The 22,417-nt window shown below is 36.0% G+C and overlaps 1 protein-coding gene across 1 annotated transcript; it reads left to right on the top strand.

Annotated features, from left to right (window-relative positions):
- Window positions 1-9,400: 9,400 nt before the first annotated feature.
- LOC143266617 (52 kDa repressor of the inhibitor of the protein kinase-like) lies at window positions 9,401-21,697 on the top strand. The gene is given in 5 exon segments (XM_076542036.1): window positions 9,401-11,896; window positions 12,088-12,581; window positions 17,928-18,087; window positions 20,616-21,016; window positions 21,677-21,697. Coding segments are annotated over 5 exon segments (2,940 nt in total). The 5' UTR covers window positions 9,401-10,032.
- The last annotated feature ends 720 nt before the right edge of the window (window positions 21,698-22,417 follow it).

Genomic DNA, 22,417 nt, shown 5'->3' with positions numbered 1-22,417 from the left:
GGGAAAATTTTGACCTTATAGCAATTACGGAGACATGGCTGCGCCCGGAGGAGGTATATAGAATACCAGGGTGGCATTTTATCAGAAAGGATAGTGGGGGAGAAAATAGAGGTGGGGGCTTATGTATAATGATAAGAGAGGATATAAAGGTGATTAGGGTGGAGGAGTATATACGGAATGAAAGAAAGATAGAGACTGAGGGGGGGTAACATGGAGATAGTAGTAGTATATAGAAGACCTGGGAACCCGATCACCAAAAGGGATTGGAAAGAGTTATTGGGGAATTCTGGAGCCAGGGGAAGTAGAATTTTTGTGGGTGATTTCAACGCAAAGAGTAGAAGTTGGAATTGTGACGGGGAAGATCAGAGCGGAGAGTTGTTGGAGGAAGTTTTGGACAAGGAGGAATTGGTGGTCGTTAACTTTAATACGTTATCGAGAATAGGGAGACCAGATCAGGGGGCTTCTAATTTAGACCTAATAATTGCTTCAGCGGAGCAGGTTCTAGAAATGAGAGCAAGAGAAACGGGCGAAACGTTAGGATCAGACCATCAAATAATAGAGTTTGGATGGGAAGAGGAGGGGAGAATAATAGAGGGAAGGAAAGGCAATAGAAGATATAAGATGGAAAAGATAGACAAAGGGGAACTCTTGAAATGGTTAATAAGGAGTGAGGAGGAAGCCAAGGGGATTGTAGGAGGAAATGAGAATATAGATGGGAAATGCAAAAAATTAGTTAATTTATTTATAAAGGGAATTGGGGAATGCAGTAAAGAGGAAAGAAAACGAAGGGATGACGGAATGGAACGAAATGGGGAGGAGGGGAGAAATAGAGGGACGGGGAAAAGGAAAAGGAAAATTAAAAGGCAACCCTGGTGGGATGATGAATGTGAGAGGTTGAAGGAGGAAAGAAGAAGGGCAACTCTGTTAATGAGGAGGAGGCCTAATGAAGAGAACTGGGATAAATTAACCGAAGCCAAGAAAAATATGGAAAGAGCAGTGAAGAGAAAAAAGAAAGAGGCATGGGAGGAATTTATAAAGAGTATAAGACATAAGAGGAATATCGGAGAAATGTGGAGGAAGGTGAGGAGCCTTGCAAAAGGAATTGACACGGAGGACCAAAGAAACCTGGGGAGGTGGGAGATACAAAAGATGGAAGAAGAAGAGGTAAGGAAATTAGAAGAAATAGAATATTGTTGTACGATAGATGGAGAGGAAGCGGAGGGAGACGACAACGTTGTAGAAGACAATCCAATTGTGCGAGGGGAAGAGGAGGAGGAGGAGACAACGGGACTGGAACGGGAATTGGAGGAATGGCTAACAAGGGACTTTGAATTGGAAGAGCTCGAGTGGGCCTTGACAAGGGCAAAGGGTAAATCAACGCCGGGAGAAGATGGAATAGGATATGATGTGATGAAACTGTGGACGAGAGGTTGGAAGGAGGCAATCATAGACTTGTACAATGAGGTATGGAGTGGGGGGCGAGTGCCAAGGAGTTGGAAAAGAGCTTTGGTGAAATTTATCCCAAAGCCTCAGAAGAGAGCCCTCAGGCCGATCTCATTGATGAATTGCATGGGGAAAAACTTAGAGAGGATGGTGAATGAGAGACTAAGGATATGGGCGGAGGAAACAGGTAGGATGGACATTAATCAAAATGGTTTTAGGAAAGGAAAATCAACTATGGACAACATAAACATATTGGTCAATGCTGTAAGAGAAGCGTGGGGGAAGGGGGAAGCGGTGACTGCGGCTTTTATCGATGTGAAAGCGGCATATGACAATGTAAGACATGACAAGTTGGAGGAGGCGTTGCAAAGAATGAAATGTCCAAAAAAGATGACGTCTTACCTGAAGAACTGGCTGGAAAAGAGGGAGTTGGAGTTTGTGATGTTTGGGGGAGAGAACAAGAAAAGAAGACTGTTGAAGGGCTTGCCGCAGGGATCCGTCTTGAGCCCTATTTTGTACAATCTGTACACAGCTGGGATTGTAAGGGGCTTGAGGGAAATGGGGGCGCGGATTCTGCAATTTGCGGATGATATTGTTATTTTTGTAAATTTTAAGGATAGAAGGGAAGGGAAAAGGAGAATAGAAATGGCAATGGAACAGCTCGGTGAGAACCTGGATTTGATAGGGCTGAGGGTAGCAGCAGAAAAGACACAAATTGTGACCTTCCCATATAGTGGGAAGGGAGGATGGGGAAGAAGGGAAGAATTTCAGATAGGAGAAGAGAGGGTGAGTGAGGTGGAAGCAGCTAAGTTTCTGGGAATGTGGGTGGATAGAACACTGGATTTTAAAAAACATACAGACTATGTTGCAGCGAAACTAAAAAAAAGGATGAATATCCTAAAGTGTATAGGAGGGATAAAAAAAGGTACTGGGCCAGAGACAATCTTAACAATTTTTAAGGCATTAATTAGATCAGTAATAGAATATGGAGCACACCATTACTTAAACAACAAGAAAAATAGGAACAAAATTCAAAAGATCCACAATGCGGGAGTTAGAATTGCCATGGGGTATCGGATGTCGACGCCGATAAACGTCATGGAGACAGAAGCGGGGATAATGGAGTTGGGGGCTAGAGTAGAGGTTCTCACGGAGTGGTATATTGCAAAGAAATACTGGGCTAGAGACGAGGAGGTAATGGGAGCTTTGGAGGGGAGGATTAGAAACAGTAGGCCGGGAGATATAGAAGAGGGAAAAGATTTGATGGTGGATGCATGGAGGAGGTTTGAGGAGATAAAGGTGGGAATGTGTAGAAGGGAACTGGAAATGGGAGGAATGAAATGGAGGCATGTCAAAGTGAAAGAATATTTAGAGCTAGAATTGGGGGCAGGGTATGTGCTAATGGGGGGCTCAGAAAATTTATTAATTAAAGAAATTAAGATGAAAGTATTTGGTAATGTGGAGGGAGTCGTGGAGATATATACGGATGGATCGAAGGTGGAGAGCAGGAAGAGTGGGGGGGGGGGGGGGGCAATAATAACTAGAAACATGAGGGGGAATGGGAGGAAGAGTATTTTACTACTCCGAATCATTGCTCGGTATTTACTTTGGAAATGCTGGCTATAGGAAGGGCGGTGGAGATAGCGGGGGAGAGATGGGGAAGAGAGAAGGTTCTCATTCTATCAGATTCCATGAGCACAATTAAAAAACTAGCTACGGAGAATTGGAGTGGGAACGAGGGGGATGTGATAGATAGTATTAGGGATAAGATTAGGAGGAGGAACTATGAGGCGAAGAAAGGAATAGGGTTGCAAAGGAGGCAACTAGAGGAGACCCGGATTTCTGGGTAAAATTTACCTTAAAAGATTGTAAAAGAATAGTAAGAGAAAGGGGATGGGAGAGATCGATTGAAAGGCATTTAAGGCAGGGAGAATATAAAGGGAGGAAATATTACTCTGCGGAATGGAATAATGTAGGGAAAGACTTTCCTTGGTTTAGGGGTTTGGGAAACATGGGGAGGGACACCCTATGTAGCCTGAATAGAATTAGAGCAGACCACTATAATCTGAGATGGTCTTTATTTAGAAAGTACATGGTGGAGAACCCGTACTGTGATAGATGTGATAGAATAGAGGATATTGAACATGTAATGTGGGAATGCGAGAAGTATGAGAGAGAGACAGAGCTGTTTGAGAGAATGATGCGAAGAAGCGGTATAGATAAGGGAATGGAGTTTCATGAGTGTAAAAAATTGGGTGAGAGTAGACCTTTAAGACTGGTGGGTTCTTTTTTAAAGAAATGTGGAATAAAACTGTAAGTGCAATATCAAATGTAAGAATAAAAATAGAGATATGGTGTGTTTGTGTGTGGAAAGAATGGGTGATGGTGACGCTACCGTTGGGGAAAAACCCTAGGGAAATTTGATGTTAATGTATGGGCAGAATGAGCCCCTACGGGGCTCAAGCGCCCTCTTCCATGTGAAGTAAATAAAGAACTGAACTGAACCGAACTGAACTGACAAGGGACATCACCAAGGTGTCACACGCCGATTTTAATGAAATTGATATATGTTGTAGCTTTTTAAAAATCATTTGACACGTATTTTTTTATATCTGCGGACATCCATGTTGAGGGGATGAAAATAGCCCTCAAAGTTCGGGGTTGAAAACACATTTTCTTTAATATCTCGGAAACTAAAGGGTGCAGGAAGGTGAATTTTTTTTTAAATTGTGTAGTTTTTAGTCAGGAATTTAGTTAGTGACAACAATTTCGGGAGAAATTATTTATTTAAATAATATATTAAAAAATTGCACTTTTTTTTCAATTTTTCACCCTAAATGCAGTTCGATTTTTTTGCAGCTTTGTATACTAAAAAAATAGATCAAAATAGGGGATACGTGTTTTTGGAATTTTTTGTTTATTGCAATTTAGCAATAATTATTACATATACAATTTTCTCCTACTTTTTACGAAGTGGGTTGCGATCTGTTTTCGAAGAGTGTCAGCCCTTTTTATGCGATAATTTGTCACGTCCTTAACAATTGGATAATATCAGATGTTTATTGTTCCATCGGTAGCCAGAGAAGGTTCAGCAGACAGGTATAAGTCCGCCGCAATACCAGTCGTCGTAATACGGAACATAGATTTCTATGGTCAATGAAACTTTTAGCTGAAGATATAAGTTTATTTATTTGACTTTTAATAATGAATTTCTTCATTGAATTTTATTATTGTGCACACTATATAGCATAATCTTCTGAAGCAAGCATTCAACTTTAGCTTAATCAATTTTTATTACATTGTCTTTTGTGAATAAATTTGTATCTAAATTCAATAAAACTAAAGGATTAGAAATTTTATGAATACAATTTTTTCAACTTCGAAACCTATTAACATGAAATGGTTGAACAAACGGTAGGGTATTTTTTGCTATTTTTAATATTTCCTGTTTTTTACACTGTTTCTTACCTAGGGATTGATTGTCATAACTTCTTCTCGCTATATCTTTTCCATGAATCAAGAAGCAAAACAGTATTTTCTGGTTCACACGGATCAACAAAATATTGGTGGGTTTTTAAATAAAAGGTTGTTCCATTTCCTCTTAATTAAATATAACCTCTTGTTGCATTTCTATATCCGTATATGCGCATTCTTTATACATGTCGATTGCATCTGTTATGCTTTGTGCCAGTTTAACTTTGTTTCGATTTATGTGTACTTCCTACTTATTAGAGTTAAATATTTTCATTAAAATGCTTATAACATTAATGGGATTAACATCCATACTTATAAAAAATAAATTTTACAAATGTTCAAAAAGGGAAACAATAATACAATTACCATATACTTATTCATATCCACTTTCCTGCAACAGTATATTTTGAAATAATTTTCGTAAAGAGTTTCATTGGCCATAGAAACCTATGTTCCGTATTACGACGACTGGTACCGCGGCGGACTTATACCTGTCCGCTGGACCTTCCCTAGCTACCGATGGCACAATAAACATCTGATATTGTCTAATTGTTAAAAACGTAACAGATTATCGCATAAAAAGGGCTGACCCTCTTCGAAAACAAATCTCAAATTATTTCTCCGTAAAAAGTAGGAGAAAATTGTATATGTAATAATTATTGCTAAATTGTAATAAACAAAAAATTCCAAAAACACGTATCCCCTATTTTGATCCATATTTTTAGTATACAAAGCTGCAAAAAAATCGAACTGCATTTAGGGTGAAAAATTGAAAAAAAAGTGCAATTTTTTAATATATTATTTAAATAAATAATTTCTCCCGAAATTGTTGTCACTAACTAAATTCCTGACTAAAAACTACACAATTTAAAAAAAAATTCACCTTCCTACTCCCTCTAGTTTCCGAGATATTAAAGAAAATGTGTTTTCAACCCCGAACTTTGAGGGCTATTTTCACCCCCTCAACATGGATGTCCGCAGATATAAAAAAATACGTGTCAAATGATTTTTAAAAAGCTACAACATATATCAATTTCATTAAAATCGGCGTGTGACACCTTGGTGATGTCCCTTGTGAGTGAGATAGTGTGGAGGAATGAGCGGTTGGTGGCGCTGCTAAAATAATGTAAAATGTTTTGTAGTGGCGGAATGAGCCGGCTTGTCGGCCAAAACGCCATCTTCGCAAGAAGAAAATAAAAACCTTAAACCTTAAACCTTAAACATTGGTGACAACAATGTAGAAATACAAATTAGGGGGAAAAACCAAAAAAGAATAGTTCATAAGAACCGTGTCAAGAGGGCGCACATGCCATTAAAGGATCAAGAATCAATAATAGGGAAAATTCAGCCTTAAAGACGCAGGATGCACATGCGCAACAAAGTTGCTACCACTGTCACAAACCCTAAGTAAAGAAACACACGTGGAAAAGAGGAAGAGGGAGTAGAAGACCGAAGAAGAAGAAGAAGAAGAACTAAACGAAAAAAAAAAACAAACAGAATGAGTAGTAATAGAATAATAAATGCACTTTGCATTAAAGACCAAGAGGTCGTATTTAGCAAAAAATACGACCATCTAACTGCACGCCTGTGTGGAGTATGCGCCATATATATAGAGGAAGAGGACAAATTTCGATGGTGGCATGCAGGCAAGGAATCAGATATACTAATTAGGGATCCTTCCATATTAATAATAATATATGAGTAAAATTACACATATATGTATATATATATAACAGGGGCTCACCACCATATTTCAAAAGAAAATGCGAAGGAGACATCCTCTTGCACGAAGTGCAAGAAACCATTGAGTAAGCTACGACCTGCAATCTCATGCACAGAGTGCAGGAACCGGATAGCGGATCACACTGCCGATGAAGATGAAATGTACCACGACGGTGTACTACTCCCGTCCACCAACGACTGGAGGATTATTGAGTTGACCTCTATGAGGTACAAAGACGGACAATTATCCGTTGTATTAAAATAAAAAAAAAACGAAAAAAAAAATATATAATAATAATAATAATAATAATAATAATAATAACAATAATAATAATTTAGCTATATATATAATATATTAATTTTTTATACTATTGACTAACCTAAAAAGTCGTAATACATCGATACATACATATCCCCCCCCCCCCCCCCCCCCCCATAAAGGAAAACATTACGAAAAGTAGCAATGAGCAGCCATATTAGCAATAATATGTAATATATAAAGGGATATATATATGGCAGAGATTCATTATTTCAACAACAAAAGACGCAGGGGACCCCCAATAAGAAGAACTCCGAAAAACAAGATGCGTGGGAATCATACAAGGAGATTGACAAAAAGGATCCCAGGCGAAAGGCGTGGAAAATTCTCTGGTTGTTTGGACAAGGAGCAACGTCCCCGAGAAATGACCCGGCCAATTGCGGATGCTGCAAATGTGCAATCCAACGTTGCAACGAGTGTCTCTTGAGGACAAGAGACTCATCCAAGGGGGAAGGTGTAACGTCCCCGGGAACATCACATTAAATCCAGTCGATAAATAAAGAAACATGCTAATGCGTATATCTTTTTCTATTCTATTACCAACCGCAAATTACCGACTGCACCATAAAAATTCGCGTGGTAATGGGATGGGGACAGAAGATATACTTCGAAACAAAGTTATTATAAATTATTATTTAAATGTTTATATTATATATATTATTAGTTATTCACTCATTATAAATTGCGTTATATTTTTAACTATTATTTTATGTATTGTTTGCTATTAATTATTTCTTCTATTAAAACACTTATAATTTGCGTATCTAAAAATGATTAAAAATACGTTTTAACGGGAAAACTTGTGAAAAACTAATTAATAATAAATCAAAGAGTATTTTTATTAATCAAACTAATATATATTTGTCACTAAATAAAGCGTAATAAAATAATAATACTTTTTGAGCGGGAAAAACCCATGATTCTCTGGGTATAAAAGGGCGTGCAGCAGCGGCTGCGAAGGCAGAACAATCTTTGAAGTACTATGTGCCGGACCTCTTAGGAAGCGACGAACTGGAGCAGTTTTAACTGGTAAGAGCCTACAAGATTCTTAGTTTTGACAGGACAGCGGGTATCAGCCATTTGGATACTCGATCGTTGAGTAGTTCTAGTAGCCAGCTAACGCAGGCTCCCCGTTCAAACGGTCTTGTATCTGATCCTCCGCAAGGAGAGTGCTATGCTCAGCCCCAGAAAGGACTAAGACATCAAACAAGAGCTCTCCAGTCACTCATATATATATTTCTTATTTTTCTAAGTTATTAACTCGCCGTCGGATTCTCGGAGTTTGCTCTGGGTAGTTTAGTAGCTAGCTAACGCAGGCTCCCCATTATTGAGCGGCTTGGTCTCTGAAGCCCGTGTCTTTTGGGTGGCGTTTCGGTAACTTCAATAAATAATTAAAGTCGAGTCATTTTTATTTGCAACCCTGTTGGTCACACGTCGATCACTTGATTCTTGCATCGTTGGGTAGTTCTAGTAGCCAGCTAACGCAGGCTCCCCAATTAAGCGATCAGGTTTTGGGTGTCGATTTGTGCTCTGACAAAAAGGGCCATGAACTAATTAGTTTAGAGTCAAACAAGGAGTAACTGTTCCACGTCTAATACAAATTTTAGAGTTTTTGTAATTAACCAAATATTGTTCTGTCAGTTTTGTTAGGATCTAGATCCATTATTAAATTGCGTTATTTTCTTGCGTTGCGTATATCATTATAAAACCGCGTAATTGAAGTAGTTAACTACCGTTCTGCGATTTGCGACCACGACAAGTCTATTATACTCCAGTTTGCTTATAAAATTCAGTCATACATACATTTTTATATTCTAATTAATGAAAGGTATTAACAACGGCGGATCCATGACCCCCATGACCCCCCCCCCCCGAGCTGGTTCCAGGACTTAGGTGGACCACTAATTGAACATAATGATTTTATTTATATATTTTGTCACCATACAGATTTTATGTAACTACATACCTTCAATATTTAATTAATTTAATATAATATAATAACTTTGTATGATGGCAAACGTTTGGCAACGAACGCATCGAAAATTTGAATTTTACCGCGCCACACTTGCGCGCGCTTGTCGACTACGTAACGTCTAGCTAGACCTAACCTCAATAGGAATCGGAACGACTAAACTTCAACATATCATAACATAGTTCTAAGTTAAAAAACTAAAATTTCTTTCTACCTATAATGTGTTTATAAGTGTACCTTTATAAGTATTCTTAAAAATTGTTGCTGCAAATTCATTAATTACAAGAAATGGTAAGTAATCAGTTTCTCATTATTCCAGTGCGTGTGTTTTAACTTAAATGTTATTGTTGTTAATGCTCATAAAGTACCTCATAGGTAGGTAGGTAGGTACCTACTTACTGAAAGAGTGCTGCGTGACTTATGTACCTACTTATATATTTTTTTTGGACGAGGGAGATTGAAGAGCATTAAGCTTACTGACCTAACCTAAAACCTTAGATAAATTCACACAATGAAATCAAGTGTATCGTCGTAACCACACTGATTTTAATGCTCTTTAAAAATAAAATAAGAGAGCAACCAACAGAATGAATATAGCATGCATAAACTTAAAAATAATCTTGGTTAAAGTTTTTAAAAGCACCTAGTGAAAACTTCGATGCAAACTATTGCGCGACACAAAAACATTGCGTTTCATTAACAGACATGCATTTACAACAAGTAAATAGTAATCTACCTACCTACTACTTTTTACTTTATTTGTATATTACAGGTTTTTAAAAACTATAAAATATTAGAGAACCTGAAATTGTTTTGCTTGTTTAACACTATACTTACCTAAAGTAAGTAGGTATTACCTATTTGATGTAAGTACCTACCTAATAAAAATTCGTGTAGGGGCCTAAACTTAAGTAAGGTCTTTATGGAAAATGCAGTGGACTGTAAAACTACCTATATTATTATGTTTTTATGTACTTATAACTCATATGTTTACAAAAGTTTGTTGTCTGATGTGGGGTGTGAAATTTGCATGGTTTTGCTTTGTTTGTGAGATAATACGCCTGCGCCACCAGCCTGTACTATAGCGAATGTGGGTGTTTTTATGTATATATATTTAATATGTATTTGCAACAGTCTGTTGTCTGTTGTGGGGTGTGAAATTTGCATGGTGAAATTTGCATGGTTTTGCTTGCAGTGTGATTCTAAGGGAAAAGGAGATGGTAGTGGTGGATTGAAACGTTCATTAAAAAAAATAGATTCATTTTTCCCAAAGAAACCAAGGCTTGAGATTGCTCACTCGAAAAATTCACCTACAACAACTACAGATGAAAATAATTGTATTGCCGATGCTTCTGCTTTTACAGCTACATTGCCTACATTAACCATAGATGAACAAAAAACATGCTCTCCTGTTACTAACGATATTCAGCCTACAATATGTACATCGACTTCTGATTCTGATCAGATAAAGACTTCACTTTCTCAACCAAAGTTTGCTTCAGATATTGCTTGTTATATAGAGGAAAATATAGATGATTCACCTAAGGCTATGTTGCTTGAAAAGCATTGGCAGCCTCCCCCTAATTATACTTTTCCGCATTGTGTTGTTAATAAAAAAGGAAAACAAACAAAAAAATTTGCTCAGAAGTCTCACCTTGACAAGTTTCACTGGCTTGTTTTATCGCATAAAGACCAGGGTCTTTACTGCAAGTACTGTGCTTTGTTTGTCGTAGCTCCTGGAGGTGGTATACAGACAAAAACACCTTTATGTCGACTCGTAAAAGAACCATTAAAAGCTTTCGATAATCTGCTAGGTGAAAATGGTGTTCTGCTAACACACCAGCGAAACAAATACCACGAATTAGCTGTCGAAGCAGGGAAGAACTTTTTATTGAGTTTTCATAAACCGGAAATTAACATAATGAACCAAGTAAATAGTCAAAGACTGAAACAAATAAATGAAAATAGAGAACGTTTGCGACCAATCGTAAAAACTATAATATTTTGTGGCCATCAAAATATATCGTTACGTGGCCACCGCGACGATGGTAAATTGCTGAACTATGACAGCGTAGTAGCCGATGAAGGGAATTTTAGAGCCCTTTTAAAATTCCGTATTGATTCTGGCGATATTGCATTGCAGCAACATTTAAAATCTTCAAAATCCAACGCCACGTACATCAGCAAGACTGTACAAAATGAGGTGATAGATGTTTGCGCAGAAATCAACCAGGAAAACATTTTACAGAATGTGTGGGAAGCTAAATATTTTTCAATTTTGTTCGATGAAACAACAGATATATCACATATCTCACAGCTGAGCCTATCATTCCGATATTTGCATGATGGTATTATTAAGGAACATTTTGTGACTTTTTGAGACACCTACGATGCTCTTAGACGTGAAGACAACAATTCAGGTGACATAGAGCCTCGATTGACAGGTGTAGCATTGGCGAAAATCGTTGAAAATCTGTGTACCAAATTTAACTTAGATTTATCTTGGTGTGTGGATATTGGAACTGACAGCTGCTCGGTTATGGCATCAGATACAAAAGGTGCAGTGCAAGAATTGATGAAAATAGCCATTCATGCTAAACGTTGCCCGTGCAACAACCATGTGCTCAATAACTCATTGGCAAGATCATCCAAAGTAGTTTCCTGTCGCAATACATCTGGCACAATGAGAAAAGTTGTGGCATTTGCCAATGCATCCGCTAAGAGGCATGAAATTTTTAAAATAGAACTCGAAGCTGCCATGCAAGGTATTTGTGAGACACGTTGGGTAGAGAGGCATGATGGGCATCTTCAATTTCAAGGAGACAACTTAGTCAAAATTTGTAGCGCTCTGGAGATGATTTCTGCTTGGCAAGACAATAAAACTGCCAATGATGCGCATTGCTTGCTGCAAACATTGCGCAGTTCTGACTTTATTATATCCTCCATCTGTTTAAGTGATGTATTAGGTGGGTACTTCCCTAAATTATTTTATTTCTTATTGTTTGGCAAATGAACTTATACGAGTATACTAAACCTACTTTAAAATTATGTTGTTGTTTTGTTAATATTTTATGCTACGAGTACATACCGTTTATATTAAGTTATAAATTCTTAGTTTATGCACTACAGTCACAGTCACTTACTTTTTATTTTTCAGGTACTACTGTATCTTTAAGCAGAATACTGCAATCAAACTCAATTGATTTAAAAAAATCTACGGACGCTATTAATGATACTTTAAGTGTTTTACAAAATAAAAGAGAAAATGTGGACGTAATCTACCCACAGCTTTTTGAAGAGGCTAAAGAAGTAGCTGAGCAGCTAGATGTAGAAATTAAATGCCCCAGAATAGTATCAAAACAAATACATAGGGCCAATAACCAACCTGCTCAATCTGCTGAAGAGTATTTCCGCAGAGCTATATACATCCCTCTTCTAGATTCAATAATAAGTGATCTCCAGGACTGCCTGTCTCCTGATGTACTTAATTTGTTTCAGCTAAGCGTTTTCATGCCAAAAAGCTAATATAGTAATGAAGACATTGAAACTGTGAAACAACTAGTTACCGACTATACATTATTACTAGATAACACTCCAGTTTCTGTCATTGTAAATGAATATCGGCTGTGGACGGTGAAGTACCTGTATGAAGTTAGCACCCCATTTCGAAAATTTTTAAATTCTAAAAGTTGTTCCAGGTTGTTCTAGACTTGTTCTAAATTGTTCCAGAAGATAAAAGTTTTATACTAATTATTTTGATAAAAAATGAAAAAAAAAACAGTTTTTTGGTCTGGCACCCCATTTTTCGAAAATCGTATTTTTGATGGTTGTTCCAGATTGTTCTAGTTGTTCTAAATATTGTTCCAAAGTAATAATTTCCCCAACAAAGTATTTACAAAGATATAATAAAAAAACGATGTCGAGCGCGCAAAGAGTATTCTTATATCTTCGGGTAATATTACCATTTTCTAAACACCAAATTGCATATTTCATCTAATAAATAACGCAACAACCTGGAACAACTTTGATTTTTGCCAGAACAAATTTTTTAAGGGCACTTTACTCGTGGAAGTAAACAAATTTTTCACTGATGACGATTTTTTTTTCTTTTTTTTTTTTTTACGTGGGGGAAATCTTCGAAAGATACCCCGCATCCCCGTGGGAGGGCGCGGGGTTATGTGGGATTTTTACCCACTAAAACCCCCACGGTGGTGCTTCCCCGGCGCATGAGGGGGTCCCACGAACTCTTAAGGAACACGACTGGGAAGGGGGGCTGCCTTTTATCGCTATCTTATATTTTGGCGGCACTATATAATGTTTTAATCTGTTTTTTAATGCTGTGTTTTTTTGACTGCTTGTACAAAATAAAGGTCTTTTATACTTTAATATACACTACTAAATGAGGATTTATTGTAGCATTGCTTTTAATTTTTCTTGGCTTACGGCTCAAATCATCAAATTCTGTCCAGTTTTTGTTACATTTAATAATCGCTGTATAATATCCTGCTGATGTAATTGACGTACCACCATAAAAATTTATTATTCCTGGTAATTTATATTCATTGTCTTTTAAAATAATATTATCGACGAAGCTATTTGAATTATATTTTTGTTGACTGTTACTGTGTTCAATGAATAAATGTGATCCATATTTTAAGTTTGTTTGGAGACTCTTTTGACATGTTTTACAAGTTTTGTTGTTATAAATTTCTGTGAAATATTCTTTAATGGCTTCCTCTAATTTTGTATAATCATCTTCTATTACTTTGGTTTATATAGGTAAAGTAATGGCCGAGTGACAGTGACAGTGATTCTACCTATAATTTAAATGTTTTTTAAATGCTTGATTTTTCTGTTGGTCTTTAAATTTGTGACGATTGTAGGTATTTGACGTTGACGGTTATTTTTGTGCACGCTATTTCGTTTGTAGTTTGTTTTCGATATTCAACTGTCACTGTATATGCTCTACGCTTTTCCAATTTGTGCCTAGAAGTGATCGAGCATAGCTGGGATTTCTTTGCAGAACCTACTAGGAGAAATTAAATACCTGTTTCGTGTGTGAATATTTTTATTTCTAGATTGATTTGCTCTATATTTTATTTTTAATTTTTTTTATATTAAACTACGTATTAAGTATTAAGGTAAGTTATATTTAATCTTATATTAGGTAGTAAGTAGTTTTATACGTGGTCTTTGTTTACACACACATATATATATATATAATTTTTTCATCGTTCCGCACATTTAATTTTTTTTGTAGTATTAACTATTTTATTATATTATCTTTTTATTAACTTTTACTAAAATGGCAAAGCATGTTAATTATCTTTTAGATATTCTTGTTTCTAATAAATTCCGCGATGTTATCGACGAATTTGGAAAGCCCGTCATTCCAAGTTCGCCGATATATTCGACGATTAGTGAAATCACTAAAAATGACCAGGATAAAACTCACCATTATTTAAAGCCAAAATATATTTATATTCTTTTAAAAAATAATCGATACGGTTTATGGGATAAAATTTTAGAATATCATAATGTTAAGGTCCAATCAAGAATATCTGACATTTCATTAAATGATACAAATGAATCAAACGATGCGATTTCATTTAAAATTAATTTATCTTATGAGACTTTCCTAAAAATATCACCGGAACAGATTTTATATAAGGATAAAAAATTAGGTGAGAGGAAATATAATATATTACTTAGAAAAGTTTGGACAGACGTCTTATCCAAGAAAATTTACGATGAAATAAAGTTACCATGTGCCGTAACATTTAAAAACTGTAAAGTTTCTGACACTGGTTTTTTTTTAACTGTACACGGAAATTGCAAAGAATGCGATTGCATTTTCAAGGGGTGTATTATTAATAGGCCGTTGCATAAAAAAGATGTAAGCATGGAATGCACTCTGGAGAATTTCGATAATTCTATCGAACATAAAAAAAAACGTCAATTAAAAGGAGAACGTCGCATCGAGATTTCTCGCGACATGCTGGACAGAAATATTTTACCATCGTTATGGCGGCGTAAAGAAGCCGATAATATTATGGACTTTGGAGACTCTGAACCACCATATTTACCGAAAAATAGTGTACTGCGTAAAGCAAAGGAATATGAAAAGAACAAAGATCTCGGGATAAGTTCAATCGATCCAATTCCGAGTATAACGAAAATGAAATATGAGTGTCATGTCGGAAGCATTCATGGTATTGGATTTGATCCATTTTTTGTCCATTATTGGACTCAAGAACAAATGGCAATATATTTGAAATATCCATGTAACATATGCGTCGATGCCACGGGTTCATTGGTAAAAAAACTTCGAAAAGTAACTGGTGAACAGTCAGCGCATATTTATTTATATCAAATAGTAACAGAAACACCTAGTACAAAAATGCCAGTATTTCAAATGCTAAGTGAAGTGCAGAATACTAATGCAATATTGTACTGGTTTAATGAAATTATAAGAATAGGGAGCACATACAAGTCGAATTTCGCCATTCCAAAACAAGTAGTGACAGATTTCGATAAAGCTTTGATGGGGGCTGTTGTACGAGCTTTTGGAAATTGTAAAAATTTAAAAGATTATTTGCAACAATGTTTTAATTACGTCACAAATATGAAGTATCATTTACCGTCATGTTGCTTACGGTTAGACATTGCACATTACATGCAATTAGTTGCACAATAGAAAGAAATTAAACAATTACATCCTAGAGTAAAAACATTTTATTTGCTATTAATGGCTTATTTAACAAAAATAACTCATTTTAATGAATTTAAAAATACAATAGAAAATATTATAATTTTGTGCAACAGCGAAGGATACGGCAAAGGAAAAAATGGATTAAATAGCCCTGCTCAAGTAGCTTATGAATACTTAAAAGAAAGGATTCAAGATCCGAATTTATCAAAATTAACAGAAAATTTAACTAAATCTGAAAAACAAACAGAAAGTGACGACAACAATGATTTAATTACTGACAATAGCATTAAGAACAGTAATATTGATATATGGATCAAAAATTTATTTGGCGACATTAATCAAAAGATTTCTACGACTGGCGATGATATTAATATTTACTATGCTCCTTCTTTGACCGACCGAATAAAAAAATTAGTATTATATTTTCCATTATATACCGCGGTAATGCTCGATGCATTTAAATGTTCGCAATTTAGTGGCAGCTCTGCAGCCGTAGAAGGAGAATTTAATGATTTAAAAAATAGAATATTAAAGAATGATTGTAGGCCAATGAGAGTAGATAAATTTGTAAGCCTACACCTGATGTCATTTTCCGGCAAAGCGAAACTAGCTGCAGCAGTTCGCGAAAATGATTTTAAGGATAATGATAATGCAATAATAGAAAGCGATTCACAGTCCTTTGGAAATAATTGTTTGGAAAATTCAATAAAAACTGAAGAGGGTAAGAAATTTGAAACAGAAGCAGAAGAAAAAGAAAACGACTTATTATTTGAACATAATTGGAAAAACAAAAATATTCCCACAAAAATAAAACGGTCATATTTACAAGGAAGGCCCGATTGGAACACGATAAGTATTGCCAAAAATCCGGTGGGAATTACAATTTTAAAAAATGGTAACCTTTGTACGGCAATAACAGAGCAAAAATTAACATATATCGTTCAAAACACTTGTGGATTTGATAGTTTGGTTCATATATTTGCAAGTGCAACTATATTTGAATCATTTAATAACTTATTGCAACAAGAATCAACAGAAATATTTTCTTTCATCAAAAAATACTTACACGAATACATGTAACGAATGTGAATATACTAACTGTCAGTCGGAAATTATCTTACCTATACAAACTAAAGTAATAGAAGAACATGGTTATACAAAATTAGAGGAAGCCATTAAAGAATATTTCACAGAAATTTATAACAACAAAACTTGTAAAAAATGTCGAAAGAGTCTCCAAACAAACTTAGAATATGGATCACATTTATTCATTGAACACAGTAACAGTCAACAAAAATATAATTTAAATAGCTTCGTCGATCATATTATTTTAAAAGATAATGAATATAAATTAACAGGAATAATAAATTTTTATGGTGGTACGTCAATTACATCAGCAGGACATTATACAGCGATTATCAAATGTAACGAAAACTGGACAGAATTTGATGATTTGAGCCGTAAGCCAAGAAAAATTAAAAGCAATGCTACAATAAATCCTCATTTAGTAGTGTATATTAAAGTATAAAAGACCTTTATTTTGTACAAGCAGTCAAAAAAACACAGCATTAAAAAACAGATTAAAACATTATATAGTGCCGCCAAAATATAAGATAGCGATAAAAGGCAGCCCCCCTTCCCAGTCGTGTTCCTTAAGAGTTCGTGGGACCCCCTCATGCGCCGGGGAAGCACTACCGTGGGAGTTTTAGTGGGTAAAAATCCCACATAATCCCGCGCCCTCCCACGGGGATGCGGGGTATCTTTCGAAGATTTCCCCCACGTAAAAAAAAAAAAAAAAAAAAAAAAAAATAAAAATCGTCATCAGTGAAAAATTTGTTTACTTCCACGAGTAAAGTGCCCTTAAAAAATTTGTTCTGGCAAAAATCAAAGTTGTTCCAGGTTGTTGCGTTATTTATTAGATGAAATATGCAATTTGGTGTTTAGAAAATGGTAATAATACCCGAAGATATAAGAATACTCTTTGCGCGCTCGACATCGTTTTTTTACTATATCTTTATAAATACTTTGTTTGGGAAATTTTTACTTTGGAACAATATTTAGAACAACTAGAACAATCTGGAACAACCATCAAAAATACGATTTTCGAAAAATGGGGTGCCAGACCAAAAAACTGTTTTTTTTTCATTTTTTATCAAAATAATTAGTATAAAACTTTTATCTTTTGGAACAATTTAGAACAAGTCTAGAACAACCTGGAACAACTTTTAGAATTAAAAAATTTTCAAAATAGGGTGCTAACTTCATACAGGTCGGTGAAGTGGCAGGCGTGGCAGCGGAGCCAGGACATACCGCAGTCGATTTCTGATCTTATTTTAAATTGTGACATCGATATGTATCCTAATATAAGAAAATTTTTATGTATCATGGCTACACTACCTGTCAGTGTAGCGACAGCAGAAAGGTCTTTCTCTACGTTGCGCAGAATTAAGGGCAGGATCCCGCAGTAACTGTGCTTGTATACTAACACATAGCGGCGCATGCACGTATAGGCGATGTGCGAGTGAGAGGTCCGATTTCGTACTTTTAAACTAACGTCTCGAAAATTGCATAAATTCACTTTCTGAGGATAACTTTAGCATCGTTAGCTATCTACAATATCGGGCTGCTATCGATTTTACGTCAATAAACATCACATTTTGAATAAAACGAAAAATTCTTCGGAGGTACACGTGAGACAGATATAAATTTTGACAGTCAAGATGGCCGCTCCTAGACACGTTGCGCCGTATTTTCGCTTTTACGCAAAATTTAGAGATTTACTCACCGAAAACGATAGCAGCCCGACATTACTGTAATGGTACGATGTCGGGTTGGTCCATATTTTGTCAATTTATCACTTCTGAAAGATGTTAGTTTAAAAATACGATTTTGCACACCGGCGCCTGTCAACGATGTTCCGCCATGCAATTATAGTTTCACGATTATCTACTTGGAGCGCTTGTAGTATTAGTCGCATGTTGTCGCGGTTTTGGCCACATTACCTACAACGTCGATGAAAATACAAAACTGTCGGTAACTGCGTACAATTTTCGGGACAAGGTATGACACTGCGCATTGCATTGCGCGCATCACGTAATTCAACTGTTCAGGGAAAATAGAAATCTCAATTTTCCACCTTTAACTTTTCCGTGCTTTATTAACAGAGATGGTCTTCGACCATTCGCTTCCGCAAACAGTGATGAACTGACTCGCACGAAAAAACATTCATCGCCACGCACGCTGACGCATTCTCGCCTGGAATCATTCCTCGAACTCGGACACCCAACGCGACACTCGATCCGATCATCTAAACATCCTCTCGCAAACGCTACGCAGCATTCAATCGGACTCAGGCAAACTACTCATTATCTCATTTCATACACATCGAAATTCTTACAGCTAGACTAAATATAAGTTTAAATCATATAGTGCATATACAAAAGCAAAATCAAATCTTACAATAGACTGTAGTGCAAGAATAAAAATGTTTAATCGTTAGATTTTGGAGAATTTTTTATTCTTCACAATTCATTATTAGAATCATCGGATCTCATTTAATTTACGACATAATATTATGGAATTGGAGAGAAAAAGTGCGATAATGTCGGTTGCCGGAATCGAACTCAGAGCCACAAGAATCGTAGCAGCCGACCCTACGCGTTTACCTACGCAATTTCTTGCAAATTTGTTTTCTAATAGTCGTAATAAACGAATCACATTGCACCGAATTTATATAACAGAAAATAATATAACACATTACCTCTTGCCGGCTGTTAATTCTGTAGGATTACAATATATAACAAGAAATTTTATAATATATTTTTAATTAAAAATAAAGGTAAACTCGTAACACAACGAAAAAAGAATTAACTCGTCCGCTTCGCGATTCAGAAGTCAGTCCGCTCGTCCTTTCCGCCTCCTTGTACGGTGCTCCACCTCAAAATCTCCGACGGAGAAGATGCGTCACCGTAACGATGACGCCCTTCGTCGAATTTTTATATTTTCTTTATTGACCCGTCAATTCGTCTTCTTATTATAAAATATATTTGAAATAATTATGAATAATTATCAAGAAATTGTATATAATAGTATATGCAATAGTATTTAATATAATACTGGAACTATTATGGATAATATCACCTAACCCAAATCATATTAAAAGTATTACAAAAAAGAAAATTAAAAACATAACATGAAAAACTAAAGGGTTCCACAGACTAACGGGGGGATTCGATCCCACGCCTAGAAAACATCCACCAAGTGCGAGGCAAGAGTCCCAACGCTTTCGCTAATAATGCTGTTGCAGTATCCTTTTACGTTTCTGAATATAACCAGATACGACGTAAAATTCATAAATGTGGTTTTTTATTTTTTACAACTACAGTTTGCAATATAAAAATGTGAAAAAATTCTGTAACGTGTGCTATGTGAATCTCAATGTTTTAGAATTTTTTCGGAATTTTTGTACGAGATTAAATAGGCAAAATAGGCCAAAAACTGAAATTCTGTTTTTCCCTTTTTACTGCCTGCATGGTTGAGATAAGGGGTTGAAACTTGATGTAAGATGTTTTTTTTTGATATGCTATCGACTGTCGTATTGGATATTTCATTTGGCTCAAGAGCATTTTTGATCATCCCCTCCCTCTTTCCTCGAGTCGCGCTCGCTAGGATTAGGAAACTTGGCTCGAGCCCGTATTTCTAAAATTTGCTTGACGTCTAAAAATAGATTGATAGATATGGCAACAGCGTAACAATCCGGCAACGATGCCTTCGCGTCCTTTGTCTGTCAAAAATTGGTTGGTAATAGGAATAGGAATAGGTGGCTAATAGAGTTTAGATATATTTGTAGATCTAGTCGATAGATGACGCAACGCGAGTTGTCTAGTTTCCAGATTGTTTATTTCTAGTATTCTCCGCTCATAGATATCGTCGCTTCGATCGATTCGGAGATAAGCCAAAACGGGATCCTGCCCTTAAATCGTGGCTAAGATCTTCAATGGTTGAAGATCGCCTAACCGGACTGGCACTTCTCCACGTTCATAAAAACGTACCCATTGACGTAAATGACGTAATAACGCGCTTCGGGAGAAGACGTAAAAGAAAAATTGATTTGTTATTTAAATATATGTATTTTGTCTGTTTCTATTTTGTTTGTTGGAAACCCTTGTCGTACCACCTCTTCACGTTTGCGGAGTTTTGCGTCATACCCCTCGACATACCTCTAGCTGTTATGACAAATCATTCACCACGGTTATGGAATATAAATAGGCTGCCTCATTCCGTGCGTGATAGTGCTTCTCTGGATGTCTTCAAGAGAAGACTTGACCACGACTATGTGACCCCCTCCTGGCGCCAAAGCTGGATCCGCCCTTGGGTATTAACCTGTAGATTTCACTCTTTAACCACACGCCACCACGATCCCACATTCTTTTAGAATTAGTTATAGTAAAAACGAGTCGCTTAATAAGCAAAAGCCGCTCTTTGCTTCATAAGTGCTGTAATATACCAGGTTCTAGTACCAGGGATGTTACAAAAATGTAAACAGCCCTTTAAGTGAATTTGTTGCCGGCGAGCGTGTCATTCCATGTATGAGTGCGAGAGAGTGTATGAGTTCGGTTACGATTACGATCACGATTCCGGTTACGATTACGGTTACGATTTACGGCTTACGGTTTTACGAATTACGATTTTTGGACTTTTGGACTTTTGGACCTTTTGTACTTTTCTTACTTGTGCGTGCGTGTATGTATTATTGTAATTTTTCGTGTACTTTTTGTTCACTGTTTTATCGTGTTCTTTAATAAAGGCTTACAAGGGACATTACCCAATCGCCAATCGCCGATTTTGATGCGCTTTGAGTATGATATAGAACGCAAAAAAAAAATTTGACACGTATTTTTTTTTATCGGCCATCGTCCATGCTGAAAGGGTGAAAATGGCCCCCAAAGTTGGGGTTGCAAAACATATTCTCTCGATTATCTCAGGAACTATTAGGTCTAGACAAAAAGTTAAAAGTGCAAATTATCTGTTTCAGGAGGCCAATAATATGGCCTAAGTGAATTTTTGAAAAATTTATTTGTTTAAAAAATATGTTAAAAATTAACATTATTTTGCAAATTTTTTTAATAAAACTTTGTACTTTTTGATCAAATTTCACATATGTAAACTATAGGTCAAAAGACAAAATACGGATAAATTGGAATTTTTAATTTCGCTTGTGGAAAAAATATTATTGTCGTTGAAGTTATACGTACATTTTATACCTTCCGTTCGGTGCACAACTGATTTCTATACGTAATATTCTGGAAATTGTATTATGTTACATTTTTTGCACTAACTTATTTAAAAAAAGAATTTAAAGGTCCAAAGGTGCTTCTATAAAAATATGTCGTTCGAGTCAGATATCGCATTTGATCCGCGTTATGGACGCGTACTGGTGGCAGTATTCGACGCACGGAAGATCTTAACGCATAAATTGTATTTGTGCGAAGTGTAATATCTTCATAATGATGTAGAATACGTGCAATTAAAGGAATTACATCTGTTGATTCAGAATTGCTTCACGATTGTAAAATATATATTATTAGGTTGGGTAATTTTGAAAATATCACTTTTTTAATCATTTTTTAATTTTTTTAAATTTTGACAAGAAATATCATATCGCCAAATAAAACTTTGACAGTTTTAAGTATTAAAAAATCGATACTGGATTAATACAACCTTCTGATGTATGTGGTTATAGAACATGGAAAAATTTCGCGCATGAAATATTAAA

The sequence above is a fragment of the Megachile rotundata genome, chromosome 2, assembly GCF_050947335.1.
Source record: "Megachile rotundata isolate GNS110a chromosome 2, iyMegRotu1, whole genome shotgun sequence".
NCBI classification, from domain to species: domain Eukaryota; kingdom Metazoa; phylum Arthropoda; class Insecta; order Hymenoptera; family Megachilidae; genus Megachile; species Megachile rotundata.
This window is presented reverse-complemented; position numbering and strand designations above follow the sequence as displayed.